This window comes from Panthera tigris, chromosome B4 (assembly GCF_018350195.1).
Source record: "Panthera tigris isolate Pti1 chromosome B4, P.tigris_Pti1_mat1.1, whole genome shotgun sequence".
NCBI classification, from domain to species: domain Eukaryota; kingdom Metazoa; phylum Chordata; class Mammalia; order Carnivora; family Felidae; genus Panthera; species Panthera tigris.
The window spans coordinates 71,905,722-71,920,022 of record NC_056666.1 but is presented as its reverse complement, the minus strand read 5'-3'; the positions used below and the strand labels follow the sequence as shown (position 1 = coordinate 71,920,022).

Here is a 14,301-nt window from a genome sequence, read left to right as displayed (position 1 = left end):
ACACAAAAGCACACATTTGTTATCTAGGTGATGATTGAGATATATATGCTCTCCTTAAAAACACGAAGACAGAGTAGACCACAGTGCTGTTTTTAAAAATGAATTTACTAAAATGCTTATAATTATAAAAGAATATTAAAATGCACAGAAATTCACAAAACATTACAAACTTTACATCTTATGCCACAGTGTATGAAAGCATCATGTATATTTCAGTTCTTTCGTTAAGCTGCTCATACATTTTAAGTTTTCAAACATCTTAACATATAATAGGCACAATGAGAAAATGGTACAAGCAGTGTTTCAATAACAGAGCACATTCTGCCCATCCCCCTTCCCTCCCCCCCCAGTGAATTAATGTTTTCTGAAATCCAAGATGCACCCACGGATAATTACAAGGGAAGGCATTTGGTGACAGTTTACAAGATGGCCTTGCTTAGTTTTCAAACAAAAACGATAGCTTTCCCTTTCTATTGACACATCTAAAATATTTGAGGGATATTTAAAGGAAAATCTCCTGAGTATTTTGGTCTAATGCTTCAATGTTAAAATTCACAGGCATTACAAAAGGATATAAAATGAAACGTTCTCTAGTGGTTAACACTGGGCAGGTCTAGGGCTAGGTATTCCTTTCACAGGGGCACTGTCGCACACCCCCTTTTTCTTGGGGTGCTGCTTACATTTACAGATCCAGCCCAGTGACTGCCTGCAGACACAGTCCCACATTTGTCTTCACACTGACAAGTCAGCACTAGAGTTCCATTAACACTGTGGTGTCACAGGTGACCCCGGATCCCCACTACCTCGCTGCTTAGGGGACTATTGGCAGTGTCACACGTATTTTCTGCCTTTAAAAATGTAGAGTTTTTCCCCCTCCTGTCCACAAAAGCACATTTTAAACTATGAAGGCAATTTATGAAAGATGGTTTATGAATAACACACATGCACACTTTTTAAAGTTCTAGTTTATATACAAGGAGATAAGGCAAAAAAACATTTCCTTCTCTACGCTCCCATAAACAGTGAGTAGTTGGCAAATCCAACATGAGGAGATAGTCCTGCGCTTCAAAGAGCTGAGGTACGAGGGGCAGAAGTGATGCCACTCCGGGAGCGGCGTCACAGGTGAGCAGGGAAAGGAACAGCTGCACCCAGTCTGGGCGGGACGAGAAGCCGGGACGAAACTCCTTTCTCACTCCCTGTGCAGTCAGAGCGCGTGCGGCCTGTTGTGAGCACTCATTCACATTGTTAACGTGATCAAGAAAGTTAGTGAAATGTTGTCCCTTGTCCATTGGGACAACGCAAAAGTTCAGGATACTGCTTTGATGAATCCTACATAAATAGTGATTTTGGTTTCTGGGTCTGTTTGAACATTCATGGCAGGCACTTAGAATCGTGGCCTTGAGTTAAGCAGCTCTATTATATCGAGCCTCTAAATCTGCTCGCTGCAACAGGTTTCCTCTGCTGCTGGGATTGAGTGGCTCGGCTCCTATGGCACTTGGGCATGTAGCAGCACCCCAGTGGGTGGCAGTCCACCCGGTAAGAACCCAGTGCCAGCCACCCTCTCTTACCCCCGGCACTCCCCCGTTACCAGTCAAGGGTGAGCGGTGAGGCCCCGTGTCTTGTCCGGAGCCTACCAGAGGGCCTTGCACCTGAAAGGCAGTAAAGCACAGTAAAGACTGCTGAGTTGAACCACCTGAAGACAACATGTGCGTGGTGCAGGCATTCAGCGGGAAGTTACGTGCAGTTCAGGGAAGGGGTTGTGACCAAACCGCAGCCTGAGGGAGGCTGGAAGCTCAAATCAACACCAGAGTGTCTCTTCTGGATTGGGAGTGATGCGGGTCTATCCCTGCCTCTCTCCTCTGCCCACCACTCCCCTGGTGCGTGCAGTTACAGACAAGTTACTGGGCTGGGAACAAGGGAATGGAGGCTGCAGGGAACCACCTTCACCATGGCACATGCTTTGGTATGCTCATCACTTGGATACCCGGAATCCTTGTGGAAAAGGCGCTCCCCACGCAGGGAACCCTGAGCGCCTCACAATTAGGGCACCGGTTGTACTCTTAAGCGTGTGTGCACAGCACCCTCACGTCACAGTGGCTGCACAGTGAGCGGTTCCTGGCGATGCCTGTGATCTGTGATGCTGTACCTCCTGGATCTAATGCATAAAAGGAAACTGGTGGCAAACGGATGGGCTTGTCCTTCCGGACCATTATGTTGATAAAAATGTAATTTTAAGAAACTACGTATCTTTAGAAGAGGTACATTAATTATTCTGGTCAATAGGAGTTACAATTCTATTTGAATCTATAACTTTCCCTACTTTTGTCATCTGACTCCCTTGAGATCTGCAAAGCAGTCAACACTGATTAGGCACAGAATGTTCTAAGAGTGCTCCTGGAAGATAAAAAGTGTCACTGCGGATTAGCACAAATACACTTCAGAACCTTGCTATCTTTATTCCGATCCATTAAGTGTGTTTCTTTGAGATGAAAAGATAGGCCAAATTGGAGACGGAAACTATTCCCTCTTAGTAAGTGAGGTTTCGTTTTCTGTAGGGATGTGCTAACACACCGACATATTGTGAATTCTTGAGTCTATCTGCCACTTAATATGGCATTCAAACTGAAATTCTGAGTTAGCTATTTTTAATCACACAAAGGGAAGCATGTCTCGTCTTTAACAAAAGTACTGTAAGGGAAAGAGAACTCTGGCACAGATTTGGCTAAGTGAAGAAATGAAACACTGCCTTAAAGGGGACCATGTGCTTGAGAACAGAAAGAAATGAAAATAATCAGACGGAGGGACAGAAATCCATTCTGCTTCGGAAGGGGTAGTTTTTAAGCACACGAAGAGACTTTTTCTGTGTTACTGAAATTCAAATTTATCAAAAAAGGGTAACATTTCTGGTTTTCCAGGTGATTAGTTTTATGCACTTTCCAGTTCCTGCGTGGCTGGCTGAAACCGAAAAATAATCTATATGAAAATGGCAATAGCTAAGACTCCTATTTGCCAAAGTGTTTTCACTCAGACATCCTCATTAGTGATTCATAATATATTTTGACGGAGTTAAATTCTGTAAAGTGCTTCTCAGAACATAAAGCTCTTATTCTAATTTGGGTCGTAAATTGTTATCTACCACTTCCACCATCCTCTCAGCTATGACCCCCATATTTTTTGTCACATCTTTGAGGTGATTTTCGTGAAGAAGCTTTTGCGTTAGGTATTTTTCTCTCTTGATCTTGCTCTTCGTGCTTTTGGATACATCTGGAATTGCATAGGAGATAAAAAATTTCACAGAGTAGATGATGTGCTGTGGGAGAGAAGAAGAAAAAGGTCAGCCGCAACGAAATGGAGGGGAACCCAGAGTTCCTTCCATTGCAGGTCATCTGGCAGCGGATCTGGACACGGGGCTGGGCATATCTACAGACATATCCAATCTCTCCCGCGCAATGTGCCTCTACCCACGAGCTCCATTGTTACTTTAAAAATTGCAAGAATACTATTTGATATGTAGAAGATAATGTGTCTAATGTCTCTGACACTCACCATGACACTGCCGATGCTGTAGTATTTTTGGAGACGTTCCTTTCCTAGCTCATTCCGGGAGCTCTTCCCCAAAGGTTAACACTACCCTATGTGTGAGTATATCTGTATCATCTTATTTTTGAGAACGAGCTTAACAAATATGTATATATCCCACAGGAATATATTGTTTAGTCTTGTTTGAGCTTTATAAAAAAGTATGGCAGTCTTTGGAAAATTGTTTTTTCGTTTAAAACTAGTTTCTAAGATTCATCAGTGTTATTGTACATTAACTGTAGTCCATTCATTACCAATTCTGGTTAATATTCTCTTGTTTGCATACGCTATAATTTATCCATTCCCCCATCAAAACGTATTGCGCTTGTTTCTAGTGTTTGTATTAGAGAAATGATGTTGGGAATGTTTGTGCACTTGGATTCTGGAGGATATCTGTGAGAGTTTCTCAAGGGCATGACCTAGGAGTAGAAGTGCCAAGACTCTAGGTTACATGAATGTTTAAATTTCCAAGATGGTACCAAAGTATTTTCCAAACCAGTTAAACCAGCTTCCACACCCACCAGCAGTGTGTGATAGTTTCATTTGCTCTCTCTTTTTTTAAGTTTTAAAAAATGTTTATTTTTGAGAGAGACAGAACACGAGCAGGAGAGGGGCAGAGAGAAAGAGGGAGACACAGAATCTGAAGCAGGCTCCAGGCTCCGAGCTGTCAGCACAGAGCCCAATGCAGGACTCGAACTCATGAACTGTGAGATCATGACCTAAGCCCAAGTCAGATGCTTAACCGACTGAGCTACCCAGGCGCCCCTTGCTTTATATTCTTGACAGCACTTGTTGTCATCAATTTTTTTTTTTAAACCAACACAGAGATTATAAAATGGACTTTCACTTTGGTCTTACTTTACATTTCCCTGATGACTAATGACGTTGAAGACTTTTTTATTTGTTCAGTACTCACAAATCTCTGACCCAGCAAGGAGATAGATAAGATACAATAAACAGAGTTAAACATAAGTAAGTTGTACATGGTGTTAAAGTGGTAAGAGTTTCTGCGTTATATGGGAGGCAAATTTCATATAGGTTTCATACAGATCAGTCTGGATATGCCTCAATGAGCAAAGACTTTAAGGAGGTGAGGGAAACAGCCATGCAGAAATCAAGAGGAAAGAGATTCGAAGCAGAGGGAACAGCCAGTGCAGAGTCTATGTGACGAAAGCCTACAGGCTATATTTCAAGTAATGGCAAGGCAGGAGTGCAGCGGGTGAGGAAAGGTGACTTGAGAGTGATAACAGAGCATGGCTAGACTGTGTGAGGCCTTGCGTATCACAGTGAGGACTTTGGCTTTTACTCAGTGACCTATGAAGGCAGTAGGGAGCCCAGTTAGCAGACTGCGGCCCTAAGTCAGGCCAAAAAATGGCCTAATTACCAACCTGGTGGTAGCAGCAGAGTTGGTAAGAAGTGTTCAGACCTGTGATGTACTTTCAAAGGCAAAGCCAACAGGACTGTATGTGGAGTAAGTGGGGGGACTCCCAAGAATTCTACCCTGAGCAAGCAGTGACATGGAACTGCCATGACTGAGAGGGGGCAGACTCACTGTGGACAGAACATTTAGGGCAGGACAGAGAGAACATTCCAACTGAATTTAAGAAAATATGGGCACTTGGGGCAGTAGATTTATGTGTTAGATATAACACAAGCAGAAAGGTCAAGTGGGCATTTGGATTCATGGGTTGAGTTCAGGAGAGAGGTGTTTCAGAGATATCTATATATCTATATACATATATTGTGAGTCACTGGCATATAGATGGCATTTAAAGCCAATGGACTGCATGAGATCATCAAGGCTGTGAGGAGAGAGAAAAGATGACAACCAAGGAATGAGCCCCAGGATCACTAAGAGAAGGAAGGGACTAGCAATGCAATTAAGAAGGGACTTAAGGTAAGAGAAAAGGCAAAAAAAAAAAAAAAAGTGTTTTCCTGGGAGCCAAGTAAGGAGTAATAGTAACTTCAAGGAGGAGAGAATGATCAGTTTCTGTGTCAAATGCTTTGATACACTAGGTAATATGAGGGTGGAGAATATTCGAGATGAGAGGTACTAGTGTGTCTCAATTATGGAAATTATACAGTGAAGAGGCAAACGATATTGTGGGAAAGAGAGGTTTTTATTTTCTATTTCTGAGGTAGGTAATATTTATAGATAGGTGGATTTTCTATGTTATGTCACCCTGATATTTCTGGGATAAACCAATGTGGTCTGATGTCATCTTTAAGAAGTAGATTGCTAGATTCTGGGGCACCTGGGTGGCTCAGTCAGTTAGGTGTCCGACTCTTGACCTTGGCTCAGGACATGGTTTCATGGTTTGTGGGATTGAGCCCTGCATCAAGCTCTGTGCTGGCAGCACAGAGGCTGCTTTAGATTCTCTGCCTTTCCCCCTGCTTGCACGCATGCTCTCTCTCACTCGCTCTCAAAATAAATAAACTTAAAAAAAGTATATTGCTAGATTCAATTGGCGCATTTTAGGAAGATCTTTCCATCTATGTAATGAGTGAGACTGGTTTAGAATTTCCCTTTCTCTTTCTCCTGTCTGATTTTAAGATGTATAAGGAGTTGGAGAGTGTTTCCGCTTTCTAATCTCTGAAGGAAACGAAAACGATCTGTTCTAGGAAGTATGGTATTGCTCTCCTATAAAACCATATGGCCTAGTGTTTTCGTTATGGAAAGATTTTTCAGTAACTCAGAGTTTTGCTATAATTCTAGGTTTACAGTTATCTTCTTTAGCATTTTGAAGAGATTCGACTACTCTCTTCTCACCTCTGTGTTGCTGTTACAGTCTACTCTCACTCCAATTATAATTTTCCTGATCAGTCATCTGTCCTTGTTCTCTGGGCACTTTTACGATCTTATCTTTGGTGAGCTGCACTTCTGTCCCAATCTGTGGAAGCACGGATTTCTGTATTCTTCTTGATGTCTGTTGTGCTTTCTGCTCTGTGAACAGACACCTGTCATTTATTTGGGAAGAATTTGAGCCATTAACTCTTCAAACTGCCTCTCCTCTATGATCCATTGTTTTTTTCTTCTGTGAATCTTTTGAAAATTGCTTAATCTCTTTTCTGTATTTTCCACTTTCCTCTCTCCCTGTGAGGTGTTGGGAATAATTTTTTTCAGACCTATCTCCCAATTCATTCTGTTTTCAAACTTCTGTTTCTCAAAATTGCCTAGTACTTTTTTAGTTTCTTACTGTTTGCTCATTTTTGAATCTCTCATTTCTTTGTTTAAACGTGGTCATTCCTTATCTGATAACAGATACTCTTGAAGTTATTGAGGGTCCAAATTAGTTGCTTTTCTTTTTTTGGCTGAATCTCACTCCTGGTTTTTCTTATTTCCCCTGGTTATTGTTGATCTTTGGAAGTTCATATTTGATTATTTCAATCTGAGAAAAAACTGTGGTCTAAATTGAGGACACTTTTTTCTGCGGAGAATATACACATTTCCTTCTATGGTGAGGCAAATTGAGCACTTTGGGGGCCCCTGGATGAATCCAAAAGTCTCTAGCTCAGCTGGTCCACCTCACTTCTGACCCACTGCTGGGTCTCCTGAGCCTGTAGATGGCATCACTGATAACCGCACTTGTTCTATTTTGACCACCACACCTTTCCCCCTCCTCTTTGTGGATTCTCCTTCCTTCCAGTGAGTTCAAAAATGCAAAGGACATTTTCTTTTCTCATTAAAAAAACCCTTTATACTCATTTCATTATTAGCTGGAAATCACAGGAGTTAGACAGAATAACAGCCCAGGGGACAGACACAAAGGGGAAGCACAGTGCTTCCCCAACAGGTCTCTGCTCCACGGGTGGCCAGTGGGGGTGGAGGCAGGCCTGGGCATCTACGTGTGACGGGTGGGCCTGGCTGCTAGGGCTCAGCAGTCCTCCTCGTCCAGGGACTCTGAGTCCACCTGCACCCTCGCTCGCTCCCACACTCCCTGGCGGCGTGCGTCCAGCTGGGGGCCCTCCCACATGGCGACATCATGTAATGGCTCTTGCCCGGAGCCACACCACGGCCCCTCCTCGAAGTTCTGTCCTTCTTCCTGTTCCTTGTCCTCCCTGCTCTCCCCCTTCTGGGAGATTTAAGCTTATTCTAAATGTCTTGTAGGGAAATGGCCCCTCACGGTATCTAGTCAAACCTGATATCAGAAGCAGCAGTGTAAATACTTCGGCAACTCCATATTTGAATATAAACTAGTGATTCTTGCTGATATAGCAGATACTACAGGAAACCACTGATGCTGGTGAGCTAATGATGAATTGTTTCTTCTTCTGTTGATGTTTGTTTAATAGCTACCAAACAATACTAGAAAAATTGTCAAAGCCAGGCAGGCAGCCTATCTCACACTTTTTTCTTGCTAACAGATTCTCATTTTGTTCAGAGCAAACCAAATACCTCCTGCCCCAGCCTACTTTGCTGCTGGGAGGAACCTTGAGCTCTAGTTATTGCCAGTGTGATACAGGTGGAAGTCTGCTCTGAAGGCTTCTGGAAAAGCATTTTCTTTGCTGACGCAAAGGAACAGATACAGCTAGCCTCACCTTTCTTTCTCCTTACTGTCTAGAACACAAATGTGTTCTCTGGAGCTGTAGCACTCACACTGCTGCCATAATGTGATGTGCCCTGAGAAAGTTTCTCGAGAGCAGAGATCACATCTTAGTAGTCTTAAATAAGACCCTTCACAGTCCATCATGCAGCCCCTGTGCCCCAAATTAAAAAAAAAAAAAAAAAAAGGCACTCAATACTGAATTGAGAGGGACTGAATCCCCTTAGCAAACATGCACTCACCTTTTCAAGCAGACAGCCAATTTCATTTTATTAGAGCATTATGGGCATTCTCATGTTAAATTTGATTAATGCATGTCCTAAACTAATTATTAGCAAGAGATAAGAACGTATTTGAAGTCAGAGTTGGCGACACTGAATTCTAACAAAAGGTCTGCAAATATACTACCTTATCAACTATTTCAAAGTAGACGTCTCCTACCTCCATGACAATGATAAAAGCCAACTTGGCTGCAATCACGTGCCAGTAATAGATGTTGTGTTTATACTCTTGTGGGTGTCCAGGTGGGTACCGGAAATCACGATACCTGGAAACAAAATGGAAGGATATAAGGAGATAATTCTTCTTGACTAACTACTGTAAGCAAGGGCCCATTTCAAAAGAGGTCATATTTAATACAATGCTCTTTTAAGTTGGACATCATATAAATTTTCTCAGAGTTTAATTTGCTGACAAAATCCTGAAATAACTACTCCCGTAATACTTCACTTAACAGAAGATGGTAATGATGTATTCCATCTATGTGAAAACAAACAAAAGTGTTAACATTTTTTTTGCCAGTTTCATCCTTGCTTTCTCAAAAGAGTATAACTAAAACGATTCAGCGTATTTTCAGAAACAGGTTTATAAATTTATTTATATAACGTATCCTCAGGCTTCACTTAGCCACACGCGATCTCTCTCTGTAAAGAGTAGCACCCATCTGCTTGTTACACTTTTCAAACTCTTGTCCTTATGAGACGTCATGTGCTACCGCTGTTGGTGTCTTCCCTCAGGTAGCACATCTCAAATTTCCTACCTGTAATCTATTTGACCTAGAAGAGTCTAACAACTGTTTAGAATTATGTCAAGTAAAAGTAAGCAGATTCGATGTGGGATTCTCAAGAGGCTCTACAGTGTGTAAATTTGAAACACTTATTCGGGGCTTTTTTCTGGTTTCTTGGTTGTGTTGCTGAGAATTTGAACCAGAAAAGGGTTTGAGGAGTTGAGCTAAATGAGTATTTAGAGCCTCTTCTGGGTTAAGACTATGATTTAAAAAACAAACTCTTGGGGCACCTGGGTGGCTCAGTCGGTTAAGCATCTGACTGGTTCAGGTCATGATCTCACAGTCCGTGAGTTCAAGCCCCATGTCAGGCTCTGTGCTGACAGCTCAGAGCCTGGAGCCTGCTTCAGATTCTGTCTCCCTCTTTCTGCCCCTCTCTCAAAAAATAGACATTAAAAAAAATTTTTTTAAAGGATTTTAAAAAACAAACTCCATGACCTATAGTGAACAAACTATCAATTAGTGATTTACTTGACATCTACTGACTACAGTTGACCTTAAGGCCATTACAATCAATGCAGAGAGCTCTGGAATACTTTCAGAGAATACTTCTGGGCTAGGCTGAGGTATTTACATTTCTCATTTTTGTATCTCTTGAAGTGAGAGTGATAGTTTGTCATCACTAAATACATCAGGTTGTGCTTGGATAACAGATTCGTCATACCAACTGAATGAACTTGTTTTTTGGAACTCCTTGCATTTCTTCATTTCTAAGATACAAAAAAAACTTTTCTCTTGGATCAGTATCTCTGTAATCATTTGAAACCCTCATCTTTATATCATGTTTTATTGTTTCATTAGAAAGTTCTGACCTCTGTATTAACTTTTAGATCTTTTAAGTTTGGCTGAAAAGAAAGCTAGGAAAAAATGTCTCCAGCAATTTTATTTAGAATTACATTACAATAAAAGTCCTTTAAAAGATGAAGTGCATTTTTAAACACGTCAGCAGAACTTGCCTGCATGTGGTATGTTTTTCAAGCCCAGAATATGGATTTCCTTTGCTTCTGTTTTTGAAGTCTGCGATGTTGAAGTAGGAAAGAGTGTTGTTGATGTATCCCTCCATGGTGTAGTGGGTGTGGTCCCCATAGGGAGGGACGGAGAAGGACCAGTAATACACCAGGCGGGGGATCATGTCTGATGTGAAAGCGATGATCATGGCCTATATTGGGAGGAAAACAGTAAGGGGACATTAATTTAGAGCCTTTATAGCTATGGTTAACAAATGTGCCAGAATTATAGTTTCATCAGTTGATTTTTTTAAAACTGAAAGATTCAGAAACTTTAATTCTTTCCTAATGGACATAGATAGTGAATGTCCTAAAGTCTTTGAGCAGCTGCTTTAAAGAATAGTTACTTCCTCTTGTCTTCAGTTCAAATAAAGGCTGTCCAGAAGTCCACCTACAATTGGAAAGCAAAAGCTGGCAAGTTGCCTGTTTCTTTTTTTTTTTTTTTAACGTTTATTTATTTTTGAGACAGAGAGAGACAGAGCATGAACGGGGGAGGGTCAGAGAGAGGGAGACACAGAATCAGAAACAGGCTCCAGGCTCTGAGCTGTCAGCACAGAGCCCGACGTGAGCTTGAACTCACGGACTGTGAGATCATGACCTGAGCCGAAGTCAGCCACTTAACCGACTGAGCCACCCAGGTGCCCCAAGTTGCCTGTTTCTTAAGTACAGCAAGAATAATTGTAGACCATCATATCCTGGATAACTCGAGTTGCTTGCATATATTATATATAAATTAGATTTTCATAAATTAGAATATTATACAATTCAATCAATCTTGGAACTCTACTAGATATAATTTTCAGCTCTCTTTTATGATTTAGAAGACCGTTTTGTAGAAGTAATATTAGGGTCAATATTATAATAATTTGGCCTTATACAATTCCTTTGTAGAATTTATAATTGAAATAAAACTGATCTTTTAAATCCCTTGACTCTTAAAAATAGAATATAAATTGAATAAAATATATTTCCTTGATCTAATAATGGTCTTCAAATTCATACTTTTTCCCCTAGAGTATCTTGACTTATTTATACAAGTCAACCCATAGTCTGATTTTAAACTCTCAGTATATACTTATGTATGTTGCTTCATTAGAAAACAAGAATTTTTTAAGTTAACTTTAAAACATAGGAAGCAAGAAAGTATATTGGAATTATTTCATTCATATAGTCAAATGTATGCCTATTTTATAAGATCTAGTGTCTAAGCTTCTAAGCTTCAAAAAGGCTAACTGGACAAAGTTACGAACATTATCATAGTTATGTTCTCAAATTAAAGGCATAAATATAGGTCAATTTTAAACGTGGGCCTGTGTCAGGCAGACCTCTATTAGGATGCAAAGCTATTATGAATTACAAATTAATGAATTTTCTCTAAAATTCTTTAATTTGGGCTTTAAACTCTCCAATGTGTAAAACTGGCTTGAAGGAAGGAGCAAGTAAGGGATATACTTAAATCCATATTCTATGTGAATAAACAAAGTTAAATGATTCAGTGATTTATTGAGGCAGAAAGACAGGTTTTTGGCACAACGTGATTTTTAATACTATTCATCTGAACATGTGGTTTAGATGCAGAGAGACCACAAGCCAACAAACAAGGTCTCAGTCAGAGCAAGAAAAACAACTAAGGGGCTTTTCTATTGCAAAATGACCCCCACTAGTAGACCAGCTTTGTCATTTCCTCCCAAGTGTGCGTGTGTCTGCTTGTGGCTGGTGGAGGGGGGAGGGGGTAAGGCAAGAATATTTTACTTTACCAGATTTGAATAGTTTAAAATTTCCTGTTATCATTTAACTATAGCTTTTTACAGAATCACCTGCAGATGTGCTCCAGGAAGCTGCAAAAATTCCAACAAGGAAGATAATTCTCTTGTCTTCTGACAAGATATTTTTCCTCCTGAATTGAGCTGCTTTGAGACACGCTGCAAGAGTACAAATAAATGCAGTGTGCTTCATTTCCTATGCTGTTCTGAACACAATTTTCCATTTATATCAAACTAAATTAAAATTGGGTCTTCAACGGCAGACATTGTGGCCTGATACGACCGTGTCAATTCAGCTTCTTTGCTGGGGACTAGCAGCTTTAAAATGAATGATTCGATGTCCATTCTCATCCCTGGTGGCTATTCTCTTCTTCCTACAGTTAAAAGCTCCCCTATTATAGAAAGTTAGCACTTGAGTGCCCAGTACATTTTGCAGGCACATATTAGGAGTGTGAGGGGATAATTTACATGTTTCATTCTTAAAGGCATATATACAAACATACACAGAACCTGCATCTTGGAAGCTGTAACAAATCCTAATAATATGGGAAAGAAAAGGATTGTCCATCATTCAATCAATGATCTAAAAAGCAGTTTTCCTACGGTGCAAGGAAACGATGCCTAAGTTGTAAGAAGAAACAACTACTGGATAAGAACCAGCAGCACCAATTAGCAAGCACACATGTGCCTGTGTGTGTATACACAGACACATCCACACAGAGTAGACCTAGAAACACAGCCAGTACCCCATCTGTGCTAATGGAGTGGAGCCATCCTGGGGATACTAGGAAAAGGTGCCTGACACAAGCAAACCAGAGTGCTGAGGACTGGGCAGTAAGAGTCATTTGAATTTTCTGGCTAGCTGAAGGTCAAACAAAAATGCTTTTAGTTTCAAACCTTGTTGCTAAAATTTTCCTAATGTACACAATTCCACGTTCCTGCCTTGCTTAGTGTTCTATAGCATATTTAATGTGACAGATTAATTCTTTCATGATTGTAACACAGTGGACGTTGAAGGTGTGGGTTACTTGGGTGAATAGAAAATGATACAACCTAGCAGTTGTTTTGTGTGTGTGTGTACAATTTGTAACTTTCTCCAAAAAGTAGGGATAACATACAATTCAGATAAATTGAGAGTTCTTGACGGGTGGTGACAGCTGGGTTCCAGATAACTTGCTTTGTTGTGTAAAACTGTAACCACAAGAATTGTAAAATTCTTGTGCCTTTAGTTTAGACACCTGTTGGAAGTCTACACAGAGTCACTATTACTGATGATGGATAATGATGATAAAACAGCAGCAGCTAACATTCCATGAGGACCAGGCTCTGTGTATTCCATGCATTAACTCACTGAAGTCCTTGGTCATCCTTTATGGTATATAATATTCTTAAAATATGCGATAGGGAATTATTCAATTTACAAACAATAAAATGAAGCTCTGAAGTGTTAAGGCCTGGCCCAAGGTCATGCAGCTGGGAAGCTACAATACTGACAGGTGGACTGAGAGTCTGGCCTGTGACTGAAATGTTCCCTCATCCAGAATGTTCCCTCATCCAGAAGACTGACCCACAGGCACTGAGTTCTGTTCTGTTTCTACAGGTGCTTGTGGGAAAAGACTGGGGACTCAGGGCAAGTGTGGCTTAACTAAGAAATGAAAACTGGGATATCATCTTTTGGGAATTGTCAGTGACCCAGGAGTAAAATGGGTAGTGAAATAAGGGAGGAAATAGCCCTAATTGTAAGCATATTTCTAAGGAAAGTGCTCATTCCCCTGCTGGGCTGGCATGGAAATTGTTCTCCCTGAAAACTCCCTGCTGGCCTGTGTTTTCAAAAAAAGGAGCGGGGCGGGGGGGGGGGGGGGGGGGGGGGGGGGGGGGGGGGGGGGCAAAGAGAGACTGTTCAGATTGGTCCAAAATCTATACAGGTTGTTCTGTTCCCTCAGAGCTGGGACACATGCAGGGTATGAGGCTGCTTAGCTAATGACTAGAGGGTGGCCAGCAAAGGCCAAGGGGACAGACGGGGTGGGGAGGAGAGATGGGACCCACCCTAAAGCCCCCCCTCCTTGAAGAACCCTAGGAGACATGATTGGAACACACAAAGTGCGTGAACATACCTCATCATCAAATAGTCAATATTTTAAATTGATAGTTTGGAATATATAGTAAAATATGGTAGAAGGATAGTTCTTATTTGTGGGCAGTAAACACTGTAAGTGGGCAGATGTCTATCTTTATTACAACAGCACTATTGTATAGCTCTTTTTATAGTCGCATCAGGATTAAGAGAGTTGGTACTTACTGTTATTACTATTACTATGTTCCCGTTAAATAAAAACGTTAGCAAA

At 41.0% G+C, this 14,301-nt stretch overlaps 1 protein-coding gene across 2 annotated transcripts in view; it reads right to left on the bottom strand.

Moving 5' to 3' along the window:
* Nucleotides 1-449: 449 nt before the first annotated feature.
* Nucleotides 450-14,301, bottom strand: part of ANO6 (anoctamin 6) — a 194,031-nt gene continuing 180,179 nt past the window's right edge. For both annotated transcript variants that reach the window (XM_042992140.1, XM_042992141.1), the window contains 3 exons: nt 10,143-10,345; nt 8,565-8,670; nt 450-3,310 (listed from right to left, as the gene is read on the bottom strand). In XM_042992140.1, coding sequence (XP_042848074.1) covers nt 3,104-3,310; nt 8,565-8,670; nt 10,143-10,345 — 516 coding nt within the window. In that variant the 3' untranslated portion in view covers nt 450-3,103. The remainder of the gene's footprint in view (nt 3,311-8,564; nt 8,671-10,142; nt 10,346-14,301) is intronic.